We start from the raw sequence: 19,627 nt of genomic DNA, 5'->3' as shown, positions 1-19,627 counted from the left end.
AAGGAAGGCAGTAAGAGTGGAAATCCTTATGAGGTATTTGTTTCCCACAAGTTAAACAGTTATTTACTTTTTCTGACATCGGCTGAGGCAAGAAAGAGTCCCCAACAGGGTACTTAGCTTTTTAGAAGTCTTCGGTAGTAGTAATCTCTGGTTCTGACCGACCGGCACTTGCGAACAGCTTCTGCTTCGGGCACCGCGCGGCAAGAAAGACTGAGGAAAATGGCGTTGGCTGATACCTTTATACCCAATTGACAGCAGCTATGACGTCGGGTGAAGTGCGACATCAGCCGAAACCAGACCCAGACTTTGGAATCCGGCCGACCGAAGCGCTGCCTGAGGCAGGACAACCCATATGTTAGGACTGCAGATGCATCCTTGAAGGACATCCATTCCAAGGATCTCAAAACCAACAACCATGCCACAGTCCAGGATGTGCAATGGATCCGAAGCAGCTGAAGACCACAGAATCTACTCAGGGGTCCATCGTTGGCACCAAGGTAGCTGGTACTGGCAGCATCGAAGTGGAGGGTTCCAAACCTTGAAGGGAGGTCGGAGGATAAACTGGGAGTCCTTGGAGAGTAAGCCTCGGCTCCGGGTGGGAGAGAGGTTTGCAAAGATGTGGGGAGACCCATGGCTGCCAAAAGCTGGTTCTCCAATCTCACTACGTCCAATTCTGAGAGACTCCTAGAAGAAGAGATAGACATTCCCGAAGGGGAGTCACACCTATCCAGAAAGGGACTTGGCTGCTGACACAAGAATGGGTCTACTGAAGGGGAAATATCCAGTCCTGGGAATTACGACTGAATCGACTTTCGGCACCATAGGCTGTTGTGCAGAAGGGGAAGCTGGAACCGAATGAGAGGAAAGTGGTGGTGGTGCAGAACTACTTTCAGTGCAGAAGAGGTCGTCGGCATCGAAAGTAGTGGTTGGTGTCGAAGAGGTTTGAATTGGTTCAATGACCAATGGCACCAATGCAAATTGAGTCACTTCTGGTGCTGAAGGTGGTGATATTGTCATTTTCAATACTTTGGCTTTCAGTTCTGAAGATACCATCGGAATCTGCAGCTTTTGGGACCTTGCTTCATGTGCCGAAGGAGAGGTCAACACAGTATGGCTTTTTTTCTTCACATCTGGCATAGGAGATTTTGAAGTCTCAGCCTTAGATAGGGCTTCACTGAAGTGACATTTTAACAAGCCTTTTAAGATAAGCTTATTGCATCTCTCAAGTACAGAAAGTAAAGCCCTGACAAATTTTTACAAGTTATGTCCAAGAAGCAGCACCCAAACAGTATACGGAAGAAAGATGCCCATTAGAGTTGGGCATCTTTTTGTCACAGTCCTGACAATGTTGCAGGATGCCCCCTTTTGCTTTTCTGCCATATCCAAATCACACACACACACACACACACACACACACACACACACACACACACACACACACACACACACACACACACACATACATCACAGATATCACACAAGTAGAAAGGAAGGAAATGAGATTTAACAGATCTATAAACAATGGTATAGAAGAAATACCTAAAGGTATAGAGAGAAAAAAGGAGAGAGGATATTTAAAGACTACCAATGGTAAGAAGGAAAAGGGGGTACAAAGGCCTGAAGTACTGTTAGGTAAAGTGGATGGGTAGAAACAGTTGGAAAGCAGTCACACACTCAAAAAAGGGAGTGAAAACTATCCAATAAGAAAACAGAGAGTTTTAGTCAAAAATCACTAGAAATGACAATAAGAAAAAGAAATTTTTAAAACACTTAGCATCACCTGACACGTCCAATTTTCGGCACAGAAAACAAGATTTGAGGTAATGGGAAGAGAAGCACTGTGGGTAGAGCCTTAGCTCAAGAGTTTTTTTGGCTAGTGAGAGCTATGTATAAAGGCCAAGTCGGTTCAGACAGGTCAGAACCAAACCCATCAGTTAAGAATGAATGAAGATTGACAACATCAGATATAAAGCATCCAAAAGGAAGGAATCTTGAGAAACTTGTTGAGCTGGGAATGTCCAGAATTGGTCTCCAAGTGCCCTTCCTCCTGCATGGGAACCAAAAATATTCTGGAGGAAGCATCAGCTGCATCAAAACAGCACTTAATAGAGTGGAGGGCAACTTTGCAGGTGGAACCCAATAAGGAAAGAGCATAATCCTTCTCCTCAGAGTCAGGAAGACTGGATATTAACTGAGAAACATGAGAAAGGAGGGCCAAAACGTACCTGGTCATATCAGCCTTGAAGATAAGGTGGCAGCAACATAAGTCTTCTTGCCCAGCATCTCCAAAGCTCTGCTATCCTTATCTGAAGGGAGCAGTGTGGTGGAGGGCAACAGCTTGGAGGGCTTGTTAAATGAGACCGACACTGCAGAAGGGCATTTATACAGAAATTTACATTCATGAGGCACCTTGCAAAATCTGTCAGATTTCTTGGGAGCTTGGGGCTGAGAAACACGGGCCACAGAAGCTGCTGAAAAGGTTTTCAAGACAACAGCCAGAAACAAGGGGAACAGCAGAAGATTTTAGAGACTCCATCTGAAGGAGCTCATAATACCTTTCTTGGACATCAGAAACTTGAGAGCAATCCCATTTAGAGAATTCCATCACATGGGTAACAGTGTTCCCAAAAGTGAGTTCCTTTAGAAGGGAATCTGAACTAATAGAATCCTCTTCCTCTGAACCACAGTCCAAGGGGGAAGGGATTTGAGAAGAGCAGGATAAGGATTCTTCCCCAGAATCCTGATCCTGATCAGAGGAATCCAGTTGCTTAGGTCTTTTAAGAGGAGTGGAACACCAGGAAGGGACAGGCACAGATGCTCCTTGAGAAGGCTTTAAAACCAGTAAAGCATTAAATAATACCTGAATAAAATCCTGAAATTCTCACTGGGCATCCTTAGCTGCAGTGGGACATCCACACAAAGAAATAAAAAACATGTAATCACAACGTCAAAGCTTTAATGATAAAGCTTTCGGATTCAGTACAACAAATCAAATTAAGAACACATTTAAATACAAAAGTAAAATAGTCCCATGATATCACACAGCCAATAAACTTTTCTAAAAAATAGTGATTATTTCAAACACATTTGCTTATACTTTAAAATAGGTTTTAAATATACCATTCTACTTATATCAGGGGCATGATCGGCATTTAACTGCAAAATCCATTCGTACTCCCTTACCTCCAATTTAATATCTAAATCTCCAACTCTTAGGTCTCTAAAAACCAAATCCACAACTCTAAATATAAAAATATGGGTATCACCATTCTCATTAATATGCTGGGCCAAAGCATTCATCATAATCCCTCTATGTATCTCATACCTATGTTCCACCATTCTCTCCCTTAACTTACAAGTGGACTTTCCCACATAAAATGCAGGGCAAACATTGCAGGAAGCCAAATAAATAATATTAACAGTATTGTCCACATCCACACAAAGCACCCTAAGAGAGTCAGACTCTTGGTGACACTCAATAAGGATAGTAGGGATCGCTTCCCTCACTAAAATCTGCGTAATCCCCCTTGGTCCCTCGGATATAATTGGGCGATGTTCCCCCTCAATGCCTGGGGCAGACACCTGTAAAACCTCCAAAGGCATGCAAGAAGTTGGGTCCATGCCAGCCTCTGACGGGGTGGCGGCAGAGGAATCCAATCTGTAATCAACACAGAAGAAAGGCATTCAAACCAACATTCAATGATGGTGTTTGAGCTGGCAGCAAAGAAGTTCTGAGTGTGTGCATCCATACATTACCTTTATGCCCTACACCTTCGTGAGGAGAGTACATATGATGTAAGACTCCTCAGAGTACTAAAGGTTTTGGTATATTATATGGACATTGTGCTATGTTTGGCAGGAGATCCCTTCAGTTATGAATACTGCAGCAGTGATATGGATGGAAATCTGCAACACTTTCAATAGGTTACAGCAGCTCCTCCTAAAAAGGATAGGGTCATAACAGAGAAAGTACAGTTGTGTACCTACCATAAATGTAGATGTTCGAGTGTATTCACTGTTGCAGTCATTACACTTGGGTTATCCTGCTGGCAGGCTACCCGCAGTCGGCCTGAATTCCAAAGTCCTGGCTGGCGTCTGTTGCTGTCGCCTCTTCCCTGACGTCAGTGCACCAGGGGTATAAAAGATGCAGCCAACGCCATTTTCTTCAGTTTTTCTTGCCCCAGATGTCAGGTGCCTCCAAAAGGGTAGACTAAAAAATTTGCAAATAAAAAAAGCATGCACAAACATAAACATTAGCTTCCTCTACAAGCAAATACACCACATAGGTTGTATAGAATAGAGAAGTACAGATAAGTCCCAGCAATGAAAGGGGGATGGTGGGAGGGTAACCTGGACTGCAACAGTGAATACACTCGAACATCTACATTTTTGGTAGGTACACAACTGTACTATGTTCATCGTGTTTCACTGTTGCAGTCATTACACTTGGGTTGAATCCCAAAGCTGAGGTTGGGCGGCTGGGTCCAAATAGGATTAGGAGTGGCTATGAGGCCCTGCAGGACTGCAGTGGCAAAGCCTGCTCTGGATTTAGAGTAAAGAGGTAAGTGATAGTGCTTGGTAAAGTGTGCACTGAACTCCAAGTTGCAGCCTCCAAAATTTCCTTGGTTGGTACTCCTCTGAGAAAGGCTGCTGACGTGGCTGCTGCCCTGGTAGAATGTGGCCTAATATTCTTAGGCACTGATTTGCCATGCTGTGCATAGCAGAAACTAATGCAGTGTCCTATCCATTTTGAAATAGTCTGCTTTGAAATAGCCTTTCCTTGTGATCCTGCAGCGTATGCCACAAAATGTTGCTCTGTTTTTCTGAAAGCTTCTGTTTTGTCCAAGTAGAAACATAACTGTGTTCTTGTGTATGTCCAAAGAGTGCAGAAGTCTCTCCCCTTTACTCTGGGGATTTAGATAAAACGTTGGTAAATGAATGGTTTGGTTAAGAGCCACACTGGATACTACCTTTGGCATAAATGTTGGGTTTGTCCTTAGAGAAACCCTGTCCAGATGAAAAATGATGAAAGGATCCATTGCCATTAATGCCTGTAACTCTGAGACTCTTCTTGCTGAGGTTATTGCTAGGAGCAGAGCAGTTTTCCATGATAAGAATTTTATCTCAGCTATATTGGCTGGCTCAAAAGGAGGCAGTGTGAGCTTTTCCAATGGTGGTATAGGTGCTCTCCTTGGGGGTCTTATGTTTTTGCCCCTCTGAGATACTGCCTTAGTAGTGGATGAGAGAAAATAGGAGGCTCCGTATTGTAATGAGCTGAAATGGCAGAGGCATGGATCTTAATTGATGAGAAGGATAGGCCTTTGTCCAGCATCTCAGTGAGGTATTGTAAAATCTGAGGAATATTAGGGACAAGCGGTTCAAGTCCTTGTGCCTGGTTCCAAGCACAGAATCTCTTCCATTTTTCTGCATAAGATTTCCTAGTGCTGGGCCTCCTGGCTTCCAAAATGACATCTATTACTGCTTTAGAGAGAGGTGAGTTCTGAGTGGCTATATTATTCGCCAAGCAGCCAGATTTAAGGTTCTGAGTTGGCTGTGCAGGATATGATTGTTTTGTTGTGTCAGCAGATGAGGAATTTGAGGTAAAGTCCAGGCTGGTCCTTGAGACAAGCTCTTTAGGATTAGGTACCAGTGCTGATGTGGCCAGTCTGGGGCAATCAGAATCATTTTTGGCTTCTCTTGTCTGACTTTTAGGAGTACCTTAGGGAGTAGAGGCAGTGGTGGATAGGCATAAACTGTTAGGCTTTTCCAGCTGAATGATAAGAGCATCCACCTTCCATGCTCGTGGGTGAGAAGTCCTTGTGCAGCATCTCTGTAGTTGGCAGTTGTGAGGGGAGGCAAATAGATCTATGTCTGGGCATCCCCATTTCTTTATCATCATGCTGAAGACTTGTGGATCTAGTTTCCACTCGTGAGGGTCCATGAGGTTTCTGCTTAGGTCGTCTGCCAGAGTATTTTTCTTTCCTGGCAGGAATTGTGCCTACAGATGTACTTGATAGGCCAGTGCTGTGTTCCACAAAGTCATGGTTTGCCTGCAGAGGGGGTAGGAATGTGTGCCCCCTTGCTTGTTTATGTACCACATGACTGTAGTATTGTCCGTCTTTAGTAATAGTTGTCCTGGATGTAGCAGATCCTTGAAGGCTGTCAGGGCATTCTGTACAGCTAGCATCTCTTTTTGATTGATATGAAGATGCATTTAGTCTGTGGGCCACGTGCCCTGTATGCATTTTCCCGCCATGTGTGCTCCCCAGGCATAATCCGATGCATCTGTTGTTAGTGTCTGCCTGGCTGTGGGTAGAGTGAAAGGCTGTCCCTTGTTGTGGTGACAGGCCAGTGCCCATCATTGAAACTCCTGTTACAGGCAAGGAATGAGAGTAATTATTGTTTCCAGTCTGTGGCAATGTTGAGTCCAAACACTTTTTAGATACCATTGTAGCTTCCTCATATGCAGTCTTGCATATGGAATTAGCAGGATGCCATGAAGCCCAAAGCCAGCAGAATTTTTCTTGCAGGTAGCTGGGTCTTTGTTGCCAACATTTGAAAATAATGAGTCAGTTGCCTTTGTTTGGCATGAGATAAGCCATCTGGACAGTGGTATTTAAGCTTGCACCCAGGAATATTATCTCTTGAGAGGGCACTAGTTTTGATTTCTTTTCGTTTACTGTGTACCCTAGGCAAATTAGTAATCTTTTTACAAACGCCAGATGCTGTAGTAGAATGTCCTTGCTGTCTGTTTGAATAAGGCAGTCGTCCAAGTAGAGATATATTTGAATTCCTTTTTGTCTGCAAAATGCAATTACTGGGGCCAAGCACTTTGTGAAGACCCTGGACGCAGTAGATAAGCCAAAGGTCAGTGCAGAGAATTGATAACGTATTGAGCCAACTATGAATCTGAGGTATCTTCTGCAAGATTGTCTGATTGGGACATGCAGGTATGCCTCTTTGAGGTCCAAAGTAACTAGCCAAGCCTTCTTGCCCAGCATGGGTTGAAGTTGGTGTAGTGTCAACATTCTGAATTTTGGAACGTCCAGGAAAGTATTTAGAGTAGACAGGTCCAGCATTGGTCTCCAAGCTATGTCCTTTTTGGGTACCAAGAAAAGTGTTGAGTAAAATCCTTGTCCTTGCTCTTCCTCTGGTACTTTTTGAATAACCCTCATGTCCATGAGAGCAGAAATTTGCCTTTGTGCCTCTGCCCATTGATTGTGTGGCAGGTCTGGCATACCTTTTGGCCTTGGAAGGGTGTGAAAGTGGAACCTGTAACCCTGGGAAACAATATTTAGTACCCATTTGTCTTGGGTAATTTTGTGCCAGTTTTGTGGGAAAAGTGCAAGTTTTCCCCCTAAGGGTGCCTGCTAGAGGTAAGTGCTAGGCATTGGTAGAGGGAAGTCATTGGGACTGTTTCCTATATGGTTGTGATTTGTCTTCTCTGCCTTTGGGGGCAGAAGCACCCCATTGCTTAGGTCTGTATGTGCCTTGTGGCTGAGATCTGCCTCTTGGGCGTCTGTATCTGCCTCTTTGTGGCCTGTCTGACACTGGAAAGGACCAATTTTTCGAAGGCCAGTTCCTGCTAAATCTGGGTGGCTGAACCTGTAAGAAATCCTTTACTGTCTGCATTGATTTTGCATATATCCTCCATTTTCTTTAACACCTCTTCTGCCTTAACATCAAACAAAGTATCATGCTGTAATGGAGCATCCAACAATTTTGCTTTAACATGATCAGGTAAACTTGTTCCTTTAACCAAGCATGCCTTTAAATGACAGAACCTGTAACTGCGGCTCTGCAAGAAGCCTCTAAAGAATCAAAACCACATTGCAAAGTATGCTTTCCCACTTGTTCAACTGCATGCAACAAATCCTGCATTTTCTTATTTTCAGTACATTCTGAGCTTGTAAGCATTTTCTGTTTGAGCAAAGACATCAGATATTGTTGGCATTTAAGCATGTGGAACTGACAGTTTAAAGCCCTCACAGCTAAAGTAGCAGAGGTGTAGACTTTTTTCCCGCATCTGTCCAGTGCTCTTGAATCCCTATCAGATGGAACAGGATTTTTTGCAGTGGAAGCCTTGATCCCTTTTGGGAGCCTGTGAAATTGTTTCTGGGTCAGCAGCAGGGTTCTTATAAAGAAATGTATGTGAATCTGGGACCCTGTAGTACCTATCTGGCTTAACTGGTGCAGGGGGTAAAGAATCAGGAGACAAACTGGATTCAGAAAAAACATCAACAATATCTAGTACAGGGGGAATAAGCAAGGGGCCTGTGCTGAGCAATAAAAGAAAATGTCTGAGCCTTTTCTTGGATTCAGAATAATCTTGGCTCTCCCAATGGAAATGCTCCCTCATGGTGTGCAGGGTTTCCCCAAAAGAATAATCTTCTGGAGGAGAGGCTGAAGGGATAGATTCTTCAGCATCAGAATCCTCATAGGGAGGAAGAGAATATCCCCGTTCTGAAGAGGAATCAGAGGAAATAGAAACCTGGCCAGAGGAATCATAGTCAGGATCTTTTGCCTAGGCCTTTTATCAGGAGGGGGATGGGAACCCCTGATCAGAGTAATTAGGTCCTCGGCCATTTTAAGCATCTGTTTCTTTGGCATGGATGACTGTCCAGGTGAATGCTGAACTTGTTTCTTTGTCTTTACAGATGTTTTAGACTTTGTCTTGGCTGCTGAAGTAGTCCTGATAGTAAGCTGTGTAGGTCTGAAAACACCCTCAGAAGCCAATGCCTGCTCAGCGGCTCCGGACCCATCTGAGGGAATAGTTTCCGTAGGCCCAATACCTTGAGTTTCCAGAGGCCTAGGTGTCTCCACATGGGTTCATAGGTTGGTACTAGGCTATCGGCCCTAAGGCCTATGCAAGCCTAGCCATAATTCCCTGGAAAAAATTTCCCACAATATTTACTTCTCTGGGCCCCTGGGAGTCGGAGGCGGCCTGTGGCTTTGAGGTAGTGGGGGCCAGGGGCTGCGAACCGGCGACTGGCCTAGAAGAGGCTTCGTTGTCGGTTTTGGACCTCGGATGCCTGTCGTTTTCTTTGTCCTTGCGTTTTTTATGAATTCCGGTTGTCAGTTGTTCCAACGGCATTATATAATTAAACCTTCTGCCAAAGTAATGTAAAGCAAAATCAAACCGACGCTTAATAGTGTGTTGGTTGAGTCTAGCGCAAAACCGACAACTAGCAACGTCGTGGTTGGGGCCTAGGCAAGGAATACAGTAAGAGTGAAAATCCTTATGAGGTATTTGCTTCCCACAAGAAATACAATTGTTAACTTTTACTGACATCGGTCTGGAGCAAGAAAAAGTTTCCCCAATGGGGTACTTAGCTTTATTGAAGACTTCGGTTCTGAAATTCAATTTCGAAAATCTCAGGAGTCGGCCCACTGGCACTTGCGAACTTCTTTTGCTTCGGGCACCACGCGGCAAGAAAGACTGAAGAAAATGGTGTCAGCTGCATCTTTTGTATCCCTGGCGCACTGACATCAGGGAAGAGGCGACAGCAACCGACGCCGGAGCAGGACTTTGGAATTCAGGCCGACTGCGGGTAGCCTGCCAGCAGGATAACCCAAGTGTAATGACTGCAACAGTGAAACATGATGAACATCGTTAAAACACTGAAGCCTCAGCAGGTTGAAGACATGCATCCTGTAGTGTAACAGGTGAAGGAATACTGATGATCCCTACAAAGCTACTTCCTTCTTTCCAAAAGTAAAGTTAATTGGTTAAGTCATCAGATAAGTTTGCATGCTAAAATGATCCATAGTCAAAACAAAGAAATTATGTGCTCACCATAACGTTCTTCATCTCGCCTTCCTTCTTGCTGGTTGGGTTCGGAGCCGATCCTTAGCTCAGACTCGTCCGTATACTATAGCTGGAGAGCTTCTTACTGGCTCGAGGCTAGCTCCTATCCTAATATGCCTAGCGCTAGTTACCCAGATCTCATTTGTGATAACCCACCAGACTACATAGGTCCAAATATTACTAAACTTGCTAGGGAAAGAAAGGGACCTGCATATGAGTGTGTAAACATCAGCAAGATAAAGATAGGAAAAACAAGGTCCAACCAACTGGTAAGCATAAGGGATCTCCGCCAGTGTAGCCAAACAAAAAAGAAGAAAATTCCTCTCACTCTTCCAGGAGGGGGAAGGAGGGTGGGAAGCAAGAAGGAAGGCAAGATGAAGGACAACAAACCTGGAACGTTATGGTGAGTACATAACTTCTTCATGTTATGTTGTCCCATCTCGCCTCCTTCTTGCTGGTTGGGGCAGCATCCCTAGCACCTAAATCTTTGGTGGCTCACTGGAAAAAACAGGACCATGGAACCAAAGGATGCCCTCTCCCGGGAGGCCACATCTACTTTGTAATGAGAGATAAAGGTATGGGGATTAGCCCATGTGTCTGCCGCACAAATAGAATCTACGGACAGTGTGGCTTGAAAGGCAATAGAAATAGCCAAGGCCCTAGTTGAGTGTCCTTTAATTTTTCCTGGAAGTTCTTTATTCCGTAAAGCGTAAACGTAGGTGATAGCATTTGAGAGCCACTTTGATAAGGTCACTTTAGACACTGGACAATCTTTCTTGTTGTCTGCATAGGGTATAAACAATTGGTCAGATTTTCTGAAATCCTTAGTCCTGTGTAAATAAAAACGTAACTGTCTATGAACATCAAATTGGTGGAGCTTATACTCTGCCATGTTGCCATAACTGGGGAAGAATACAGGAAGCTCTATAGATTGATTTAAGTTGTGCTCTGAACAAACCTTGGGTAAAAAGGAGGGACTGGTTCTGAGAGAAACTCTATCTTTGTGGAAAATCAAATACGGGGGAGAGTAGATAAGGCCTGCAACTCTGAAACCCTCAAGCTGAAGTAATAGCAGTTAAGAAGGTCTTCCATGATAAAAACTTTAGAGGACAAGAAAAAGACTGGCTCAAAGGGAGGAAGAATGAGAGACTCAAATTGGATTTAAATCCCAGGGGGGAAGAGGTGCTCTTATTGGAGATCTTAAGAGGGAAGTACCTCTTAAGAATGCTTTGCATAGTCTGTGGGACATGTTGTTAGATCCCATTTCTCCTACATGGAAATTAGAAATGGCAGCTAGTTGGACTCAGAGTAGCTGGCGCCACTCCCCATTCAAATGCTTCAATCAGGAAATCCAGAATTTTAGAAATGGGGGCAGTAAAAGTATCAATGTCATTCTTTTTTTATCCAACAAGAGAACCTCTTCCATTTACTAGCATAAAGTTTTCTTGTATTGGGTTTATGGAATGAAATCAAAATGTGTTGAACTGCCAGGGAAACATCTGGGAGCCTGGCTAAGACCGGAAGTGGACAAACCAAGCCGTCAGCTTGAGAGTAAGGACGGAAGGGTGGAGAGCACCTGACTGATGTGTCAAGAGATCCTGAACTGGGTCCAGTATCCAAGGCTCTCCTTGGAGATGAGGCCAGAGGAATAGGAACCAAATCTGTCGAGGCCAGTAAGGAGCAATGAGGATTAACTTGCAACCCAATGACTGAGCTTTCTGAAGAACCTTGGGGATCAGAGGGAAAGGTGGAAAGGCATAAAGTAGTCCCGAGGGCCAATCGTGAACCAGTGCATCCCTGGGGGACTGTCGCGGTGGTGGGACTAGGGCAAAGTAGCTGCTGCAGTTGTTGTTGAGGGGAGTGGCAAAAAGATCTCAGCATGGCTGGCCCCATTTGCGAAAAATTAACTCTGCAACTTCCTGTTCCAGGACCACTCATGAGGCATCAGAATAGCCCTGCTGAGCTTGTCTGCTATCACGGAGTTCCCCGGGATGTGCGTTGCAACCAGAAAGCATTGGGAAGACATTGTCTATTGCCATACTCATACAGCCTCTCGGCACAAGAGATAAGACCTGGTTCTGCCCTGTTTGTTGATGTACCATACTACCAACATATTGTCCGTCTGAATCGCTACAGTCCCCGTAGAAAGAGAGTCTTGAAGTCCTTGCAATGCTGGAAGCAACGCTCTCATCTCTAGGACATTGATGTGCAAGTGGCATTCATGTTCTTGCCAAGTCCCTTGAACAGTCTGTCCCAGATAATGCCCCCCCCCCCACAATCTGGGAAGTGTCCATGGTCAGTGTGGCTACAGGGTGGGGGGATAGAACCGGCCTGCCCATTGATACCAGAGGGGAGTGAAGCCGCCATGCTAAATCGTTCTTGCATGACTCCGTGATCCATATCTGATGTGACATTGGCAAATCCTGGAATGACCACGGAGCAAAAAGAAGCCACTGCAGAATTCTCATGTGAAAGCGTGCCATAGGGACCAGAGTAATCGCTGCAGTCATCGAGCCCAAGACATTGAGGAAAAATTTTGCCTGAATTCTCTTGTTTGCTAAGAGGATTGAAACTTGACGACGAATGGTTAAAACTCTTTCGTGAGGCAGTTTTGCTATCATGGCCCTTGTGTCTAAATCTATAAATGAAATATACTGCCAAGGCAACAAGGTAGACTTTTCGTAGTTTATGGTGATGCCTAGTTGTGCACAGGTGTGAATAGTGGAGTCCCGTGCCTCGATGAGTTGATGCCTGGTGGTAGCAGTGAGGAGCCAGTCATCTAGATATGGTAACACCTGGAATCCTAGATGCCTCAGGTGAGCCGTGACTACTGCCATACATTTGGTGAATACCCTGGGGGCTGTAGTGAGACCAAAGGGGAGAGCTCTGAACTGGTAATGACAGTCTCCCAGCCAGAAGCGCAAGTACCTCCTGGACTGCCTTTTTTATATGGTAGTATGCATCCTGAAGATCGAGAGAGCACATCCAGTTGTCCTGACCCAGAAAGGGAAGAATGGACTGCAGTGCTACCATCCGGAACTTCATTTGTTTTGACTGATTTGTTGAGTTTGCTGAGATCCAAAATGGGTCTCCAGTCCCCTGTCTTTTTCGGAACTAAAAAGAACCTTGAGTAAGATCCAGATTTGATTTGGTCTGCGGGGACTTCTTGGATGGTTCTTTTTTCTAGCAGCCTTTGAACCTCTAGGTTTGCTTGATCCCGAAAACTGGGTGGAACACCTGGGATTGCGTTTTGATTTGTTGGAGGGGGTGGTTGGGAGAAGGGAATTTTGTAATCCCTGGATATTATCGACAGTATCCAGGTATCTTCCGTGATTGTTTGCCAGGTTTTGGGGTACTGGGATAATCTGCCCCAGACTGCCTCCAGAGGCGGACAGTCGGGCCTCCTTTCAGGAGAGCTGGAAAGGCCTGGCAGAGAAGGTATCCCTGTCGGTCTGATTCTGCATACCCCCCACCCCGCCGCAGGGTCGGAGTCTTCTGTTGTTGTTTCCCCTTCTGCCCTGGGGGAACTGTCTCCATGTGTGTCAGGCGAAACACCCTGGAATTTTCTGAACCACATTTTCCTGCTCTTCTGACCCTTGAGGTAAGGTCTAGTGGGGGCAGAAAAACGTACTTCCACAGCAGAGAGAGTTTTGCCATCTTGTTCACACCTGGTAAGCATCTCTTTTACCTGAGGCCCGAACAGCGACAAGCCATCAAAGGGGGTGTTGGTAAAGGAGGACTTGAAGGGCTCCACAAATTGACAAAGATGCATCCAGGAGTACCTGCGCAAAGCAACTCCTGTGCCTGCTGCCCTAATCACTCCATCTGCTGCGTAGGATATCAGCCGCACAGAGGAGTTAACTATAGATGTCAAGGTCGCAAGCTGTGAAGCCACCTTGCTCGCAGCTCCTTCAGCTGTAGGATCCTGTAGGGTATCTCTTAGTTCCTTCAGGAGATCCCTTTGAAGGCGTGTAAAGTGAGACAAACAATTCAGTGACCTGAGAGTAAAGGCTGCTGAAGCAAACATACGCTTCCCATACCTATCCATCGACAAGACTCTTTGCTCGGCGGATGGACAGAAGAAGAAATCTCCGCTAACTCTTTCTTGGTGGCTGCTGCCACCATCATGGCATCAACAGGTACACCATTTGATAGAAAAGACTTATCCTCTGCAGCAGTTATAAATTTATTAGGCCTCCTCGGAACTGGTTTCATAGTCTCTGGGGAGCTCCAGGCCTTTCAACTCACCAAAGCCAGTAGAGGGTCGAAAGAAGGGGACACCCAAGAGGTGGAGGGGTCAGGAACCAAATGCATCCAGGTACACAGACTCGTCCTCAGAAGGGGCAAGTTAATTCCAGCCACCCCTCTGTATAAGGATTTCCGGGATGTCTGAAAAGGAGACATCCTCAGAGGGGGACCGTGGATACCCTTCTGAGTCCTCCAAGTTGGTGTCCAAAGTGAGGGACTCCGGGGAGTCCAAATGCTTCGTCTTGCATTTTCTCTTCCGAGTGACCTCCTCTGAGGGATGCTCAGGGGAGGTTTTGGAAGAGATGGGGTCACCCAATGGGGCATCCTGGAGCATGGGTTCCCTATGCTTGGGGGGGGGGGGTCAGAGGCAGACTCAGGCACTGAAATAGTAGGAGCTAATGGAGTCAAGGGTGGAACAGTCTCAGGGGACAGCATGCACCTCATCACTTTGAAGGCACCGCGGTCCCAGCCCAAAATAGTCCACGGCTCCAAAGAGTCCGGAGACCTTCTCCTAATGGAAGGCAATGGCTCCAAGGCTGATATAGGAGCCAAGCTCACCTGTGCTGAAGCACCAAGAAGGAGAGTGGGGTCGGACACGGGTCCAATGCCACTCCCCCCTCGGAGCTGACAAGAGAGCTTTGGCCCCAAGATCCTTCGATAGACCGAGATAACGAAGAGATTGGAGCAGTGGTTGGAACCGATAGACCAATGGTGGTCCTTGGAGTTGGCAGTTCCACCACAATGACATCTATGCACTCTGGCTCCAAACTCAAAGTAGTTGGAGGAGGAATCGATAACAGTGCAGGCTGAGGTGTCAGTGCCAAATCCTTGTGGGCTGGGCTCGATAATAACTTAACTAATGCCTGTGTCTTGAGAAGCCTCTCCACCACCCTCTCCACATAATGATCCGAAAGCCTGGATAATTGAGAGGAATGAGAGGAAAACCGAAGACTGTCTGCCACAGACTGCAATAGTGGGGACTGTGGAACAGACCTCACTGGCTCCAGAGAGGGAGACCTGGTTCTCTTGAGAGTCCTGACTGGCTCCAAAACCACTGATGAAGCCGCCGGAGAAAGAGGCTTGTTGGAACTAATGCTCGGATCCGACGGACTCACATGTTTATCCTTAGACCTTGATGGCTCCGAGATAGGAGCTGAGGAAGGTGAAGGCTTAAGTGACTTATCTTGTTTTTTTTGCTGGCTCAGAACCCTCAACAGCCACATCAAAAGGGTTCTTAAGCAAGCCTCATAAAATTGACTTATTCTTTCTTTCCTGCAAGACCCGAGAACTAAAGGCATGACAGATAGAACATGAGTCCTGCAGGTGTACAGCCCCTAAGCAATAGACAGCTCGTGTGCCCGTCTGTAAGGGACATCTTCTGGAAGTCACACTTCTTAAAACCCAAAGGTTTTGAATCCTTAGGTTCCTTAGACATACTAGGTAAAGGAAAAACACTAACAACAGTGACAGAGTAACTAAGGAAACTTCAAACGCTAAACTATTTAAATTCAAAAACTTTTTTTTTTAAATAGGAGACAGAAAGGAGGGAAGGGGAAGAGCCTCTAAGTTAAACGGCAACTCTCCCAACCCAGGAGAGCCTCTAACTTAAACAGCTGCTCCTATAAAAAGGAGAAAAGGTACGGAAGGAAAAACAAGCCCTTAAATGAAGATGAAGCGGATAGAAAAGAACAGAGAACCCTCTAAGTCAAACGGGTTCAATACAGAGGTTAGGCCTGAGGGAAAGAACGACGGCCACAACAACAAAAGGCAGCAGCGGGAAGGTTACATAAGGCGCTAGCCTAAGGAAAACACACTCTAAGACTATATTAATATAAAAAAGCTATTTAACTTCAAAAAACTTTGACAAAAGCCAAAAAGAAGAAAATACTTAGCCTGAGCCAGTAACAAGCAATCTCAATGTTGCAAGCGGCAAATGAGATCTGGGTAACTACCGCTAGGCATGCTGGGATAGGGCCTAGCCTCGAGCCAGTAAGAAGCTCTCGAGCTATAGTATACGGCCAAGTCAAAGCAGAGAATCAGCTCTGAACTCAACCAGCAAGAAGGAGGCGAGATGGGACAACATAAGAAAGTCTTTCTAAGACACAAGAACATGACATGCTCTCACCCTTCTGCACAACAGTACAAAATCCCGTTTACAGCATTAACCAAATTAACTCTAGTAACCACCTAGTGGACAGCAGTCCGTTCACTAACTGGCACCTGAGTGGAGGACAAACATTTGACTGAAAGAGGTGAGGCACAGAGGCATGGTGAGTACAGGAAGCAGAAAAGCAAAAACAAGTACTTATAAAAGTAATGACTCCTGCTTTCATTCACATTACTTCATCTCTTACCAGTATACCAGCCAGTACCTTAATCTGAGTGCAAGGTTTAGCCACAGTTGTTTCAGTTTTAGACTGTAGCTCTTTGTTTAAAGCTTCAAGATTATTTCTCTCTTGCAGTAATTTCTGATTCATAAGAGTTAGTTCTTTCAAAGAGTCCTCCAGTCTTTCCTTCTGATTCTTAAGCAAAATTAGTTCATTACCTCCATCTGGAACCTGCAAAACAAAATTAGGGGGAAAAAAATTCTTAAGTATTGTATTGAAAAAAAAAAAAAAAAAAAAACACGTCCTAGCCACAAATTGAGTTTTCAAACCACATGTACCCCTAGTTCTGACAAAGTTTGCAGTCCTGAACATTACAAGATTCCCATAATCTCCTGGCTTCTTGGATTGCATTTCCCATGCAACAACACTCATGCACTACTCTAGCCAGATTGTCAAGACTTGCACAACCTACTGGCTGTAGGTGTAAAACTGACATCGCTCTGGCCAGAGCTGTTGATTCCACCCAAGTATAACTGTCAGACTCGCACAATGCCATATTTATGGCTGTAATGCCTGCACATTGCACTGGTAATGCTCTTGAATATTTCCAGACATACCAGTTTTGACTCCTGGATTCTAGTGAACATTATGAATCAAAGTAACTTAATAAACAGCTAAGGTCACAAGGAAAGAAAAACAAACTGCTTAAGTTAACAATATGTGTAACTGATTTTCAACATATTTTGCAGAACTTCAGAATCTGCTACCAAACTTGTTGGACCTTATAAATTAATTTAGCCAAACTGCAACTTACTGAGTGAACACAAAGACAGCTGTAAAAGCAATAAACCTTGAGCTGTAAGACAGCAAAATAAAATAGTAACTGTGGCACTGACATTACCAACATATCCAGTACTTCAAAACTAACTAGACCAATCACTAACACCATTTCTTATTTATATTCAAGTTACATATCAAAGCACATTTCCACTGATTAAGAAAAACAAAAGCTGCGTCCTTTGCCCTGACAGGCCATTTGAAAGTGATGCTGAACACTATCCCTAGAGTAACATACCTGACACAGCTTATACAACTGTCTCTTTCCAGTACCTTTCCAGACTAAATTAATGGAGTTCTACTTGCATTTAAAAACTCACAAGTTAAAGTAAATTGTACCACAAACCCCAAAAACATAAAGGATGGTGAACCTCCCTAATTTGCATTACTACCATCCTGAAGAACGGTTACAGGCCACGCCTTTAACGATATACAGAATTCATGAGGCCAAAAGGAAAGGTTTAAAGATCATGGCTGAAGACCTAACATATTAATCCCGGCACTTCTTTCTGACTCTAAACTAACACGGAAACATCAATAACAAGCCATACACAAGAAATGGCGCTACCAAGTAAACTTTCATTGATTTATTACAGTATAATTTTGTATACATCAGACTAGGCATTACACATGATGAAACAAAGTGATAACATGAGGAATCACATCAGCAACTTAATTAACCCACAACATTAGATTACTGTTCTTTTCAGCTTTTTATCAGTTGACTTGGTGTTCAGTTGCACAAAGTAGCAGGACTGCCTTATAACTACTGTTAGTTACATGGTGATCAAAGGAGAGGATAATTAACTCAGATTCTCAGGACTCTTAACTTCATTTTCATTTTGGAGTGGGATACCATCAATGCTATACAATGAGGGGATGATATGTCTGCCATATATGACAATGGTGCAATTTTAACATTTAATTTAAGCTCATTTTCAATATACCAGGCATTTACAAAATTAAGTTCCTGTTGGGGGGCTTCTATGTCAGACTGGGATTTGACAATGACTTCCAGTTTGGGGTTATCCATGAGTGGTTACCCATACGGCTTTGTTTTAGTCTGTAGGTCAAAAATAGTAAATACTAAACAAAAGCAGTTCCAGCATTGTGCCCTGCAGGATGTCGCTACATACCTTCATGTTCACTGACACTGCCCTTATCACCCTCGCCATATGGGTTCTGTCTTTTAACCAATTTATTTTACTAATTATGCTAGCATTCAGATGCTGTTAAATGACTTGGCTAAATCAAGGTAGGCTGTGTTTACAGTGTGACAGTGTCAACAGATTGCATTATCTTTTTAAAAATGTTACCAGGTTCATTATAAAGAATCTAACTTTTACAAACCTAAACTGCTGCAGATATCTCTGTGTGTGTGTGTGTGTGTGTGTGTGTGTGTGTGTGTGTGTGTGTGTGTGTGTGTGTGTGTGTGTGTGTGTGTGTGTGTGTGTATATATATATATATATATATATATATATATATATATATATACACATACACACACAGATAATGTCTGTGTTAATCAAGTGCTTTCCATAGCCTTACAAATGAGACTCATAAGGCTGATGGGTCTACACTTTCTATGGTCAGTAATAGGGCCAGCTTTATGGAGTGGCATCATCAGTGCTGTACACCATTCTTTCAAGACTGACTCTGTAGCCAAGCTCCAGTTAAATAGACGATACCACCAGACTACAGGATCACAGCAGCAGGATCACATCAGCAAAAAGTTCTATTCCAACTGAACACAGCAAGGAAACAGTGACAAGATTTGTTCAAAAACAGCAGCAGGTTTTATTTCACTCTGGCACCTCGGCTAATGCCTTCAAGGAGTACATACAAACTGCTAACAGCACTTATCCTTATATAACAACTCACACACCCTCTAATAAAACAATTAATTAATTAACTAAATATTTCCAATTACAATCCACATTCAAACCTCTAGGGGTTAAAGTGGGTTAAATTTTTCGTTTCATATAAGAAGGGAAATCATGTTAGTGATGTGGTTGTACACAGTAAATTTAAAATGCCCAATTCTAGGATTATTAGATCTTCTTTTAGTATCAAGGGCACGACTGCTTTTGGTAACTGTTCAATTTGTCCATTTATTGTTAAATATTTTAATAATATTAACAGTTTAAAATGTTTTCCAAATCAAAATTTTTCATGTAATAGTATAAGTATGCTCTTGGATGTCCCTGTCGAAAATTTTATCTAGGAGAGACAAAAAGAATGTTTAAACTAAGGATCCAGGAACATGTGAGAGAGATAAAAAGAGTGACAATATGAATAGCCCTATAGCTCGGCACTTTAAAAATCACCACAATAGTAACTATGAGAATTTTAAATGTATTTTGGAACAAGTTGTATTGAATTTGGGGGAACAGACTTTGCTTAAAT

At 44.0% G+C, this 19,627-nt stretch overlaps 1 protein-coding gene across 1 annotated transcript in view; it reads right to left on the bottom strand.

Annotated features, from left to right (window-relative positions):
- Positions 1–19,627, bottom strand: part of LOC122808948 (NF-kappa-B essential modulator-like) — a gene marked incomplete in the record, with an annotated part of 2,932,895 nt that overhangs the window by 2,207,248 nt on the left and 706,020 nt on the right. The window contains 1 exon segment of the mRNA XM_044080106.1: positions 16,429–16,614. Within this exon segment, the coding sequence (XP_043936041.1) occupies positions 16,429–16,614 (186 nt within the window).

This window comes from Protopterus annectens, chromosome 8.part0 (genome assembly GCF_019279795.1).
Source record: "Protopterus annectens isolate FY-2018-M chromosome 8.part0, PAN1.0, whole genome shotgun sequence".
NCBI lineage: Eukaryota > Metazoa > Chordata > Ceratodontiformes > Protopteridae > Protopterus > Protopterus annectens.
Note: the sequence above shows the minus strand (reverse complement) of the source record. Positions and strands in the feature narration are given on the sequence as shown.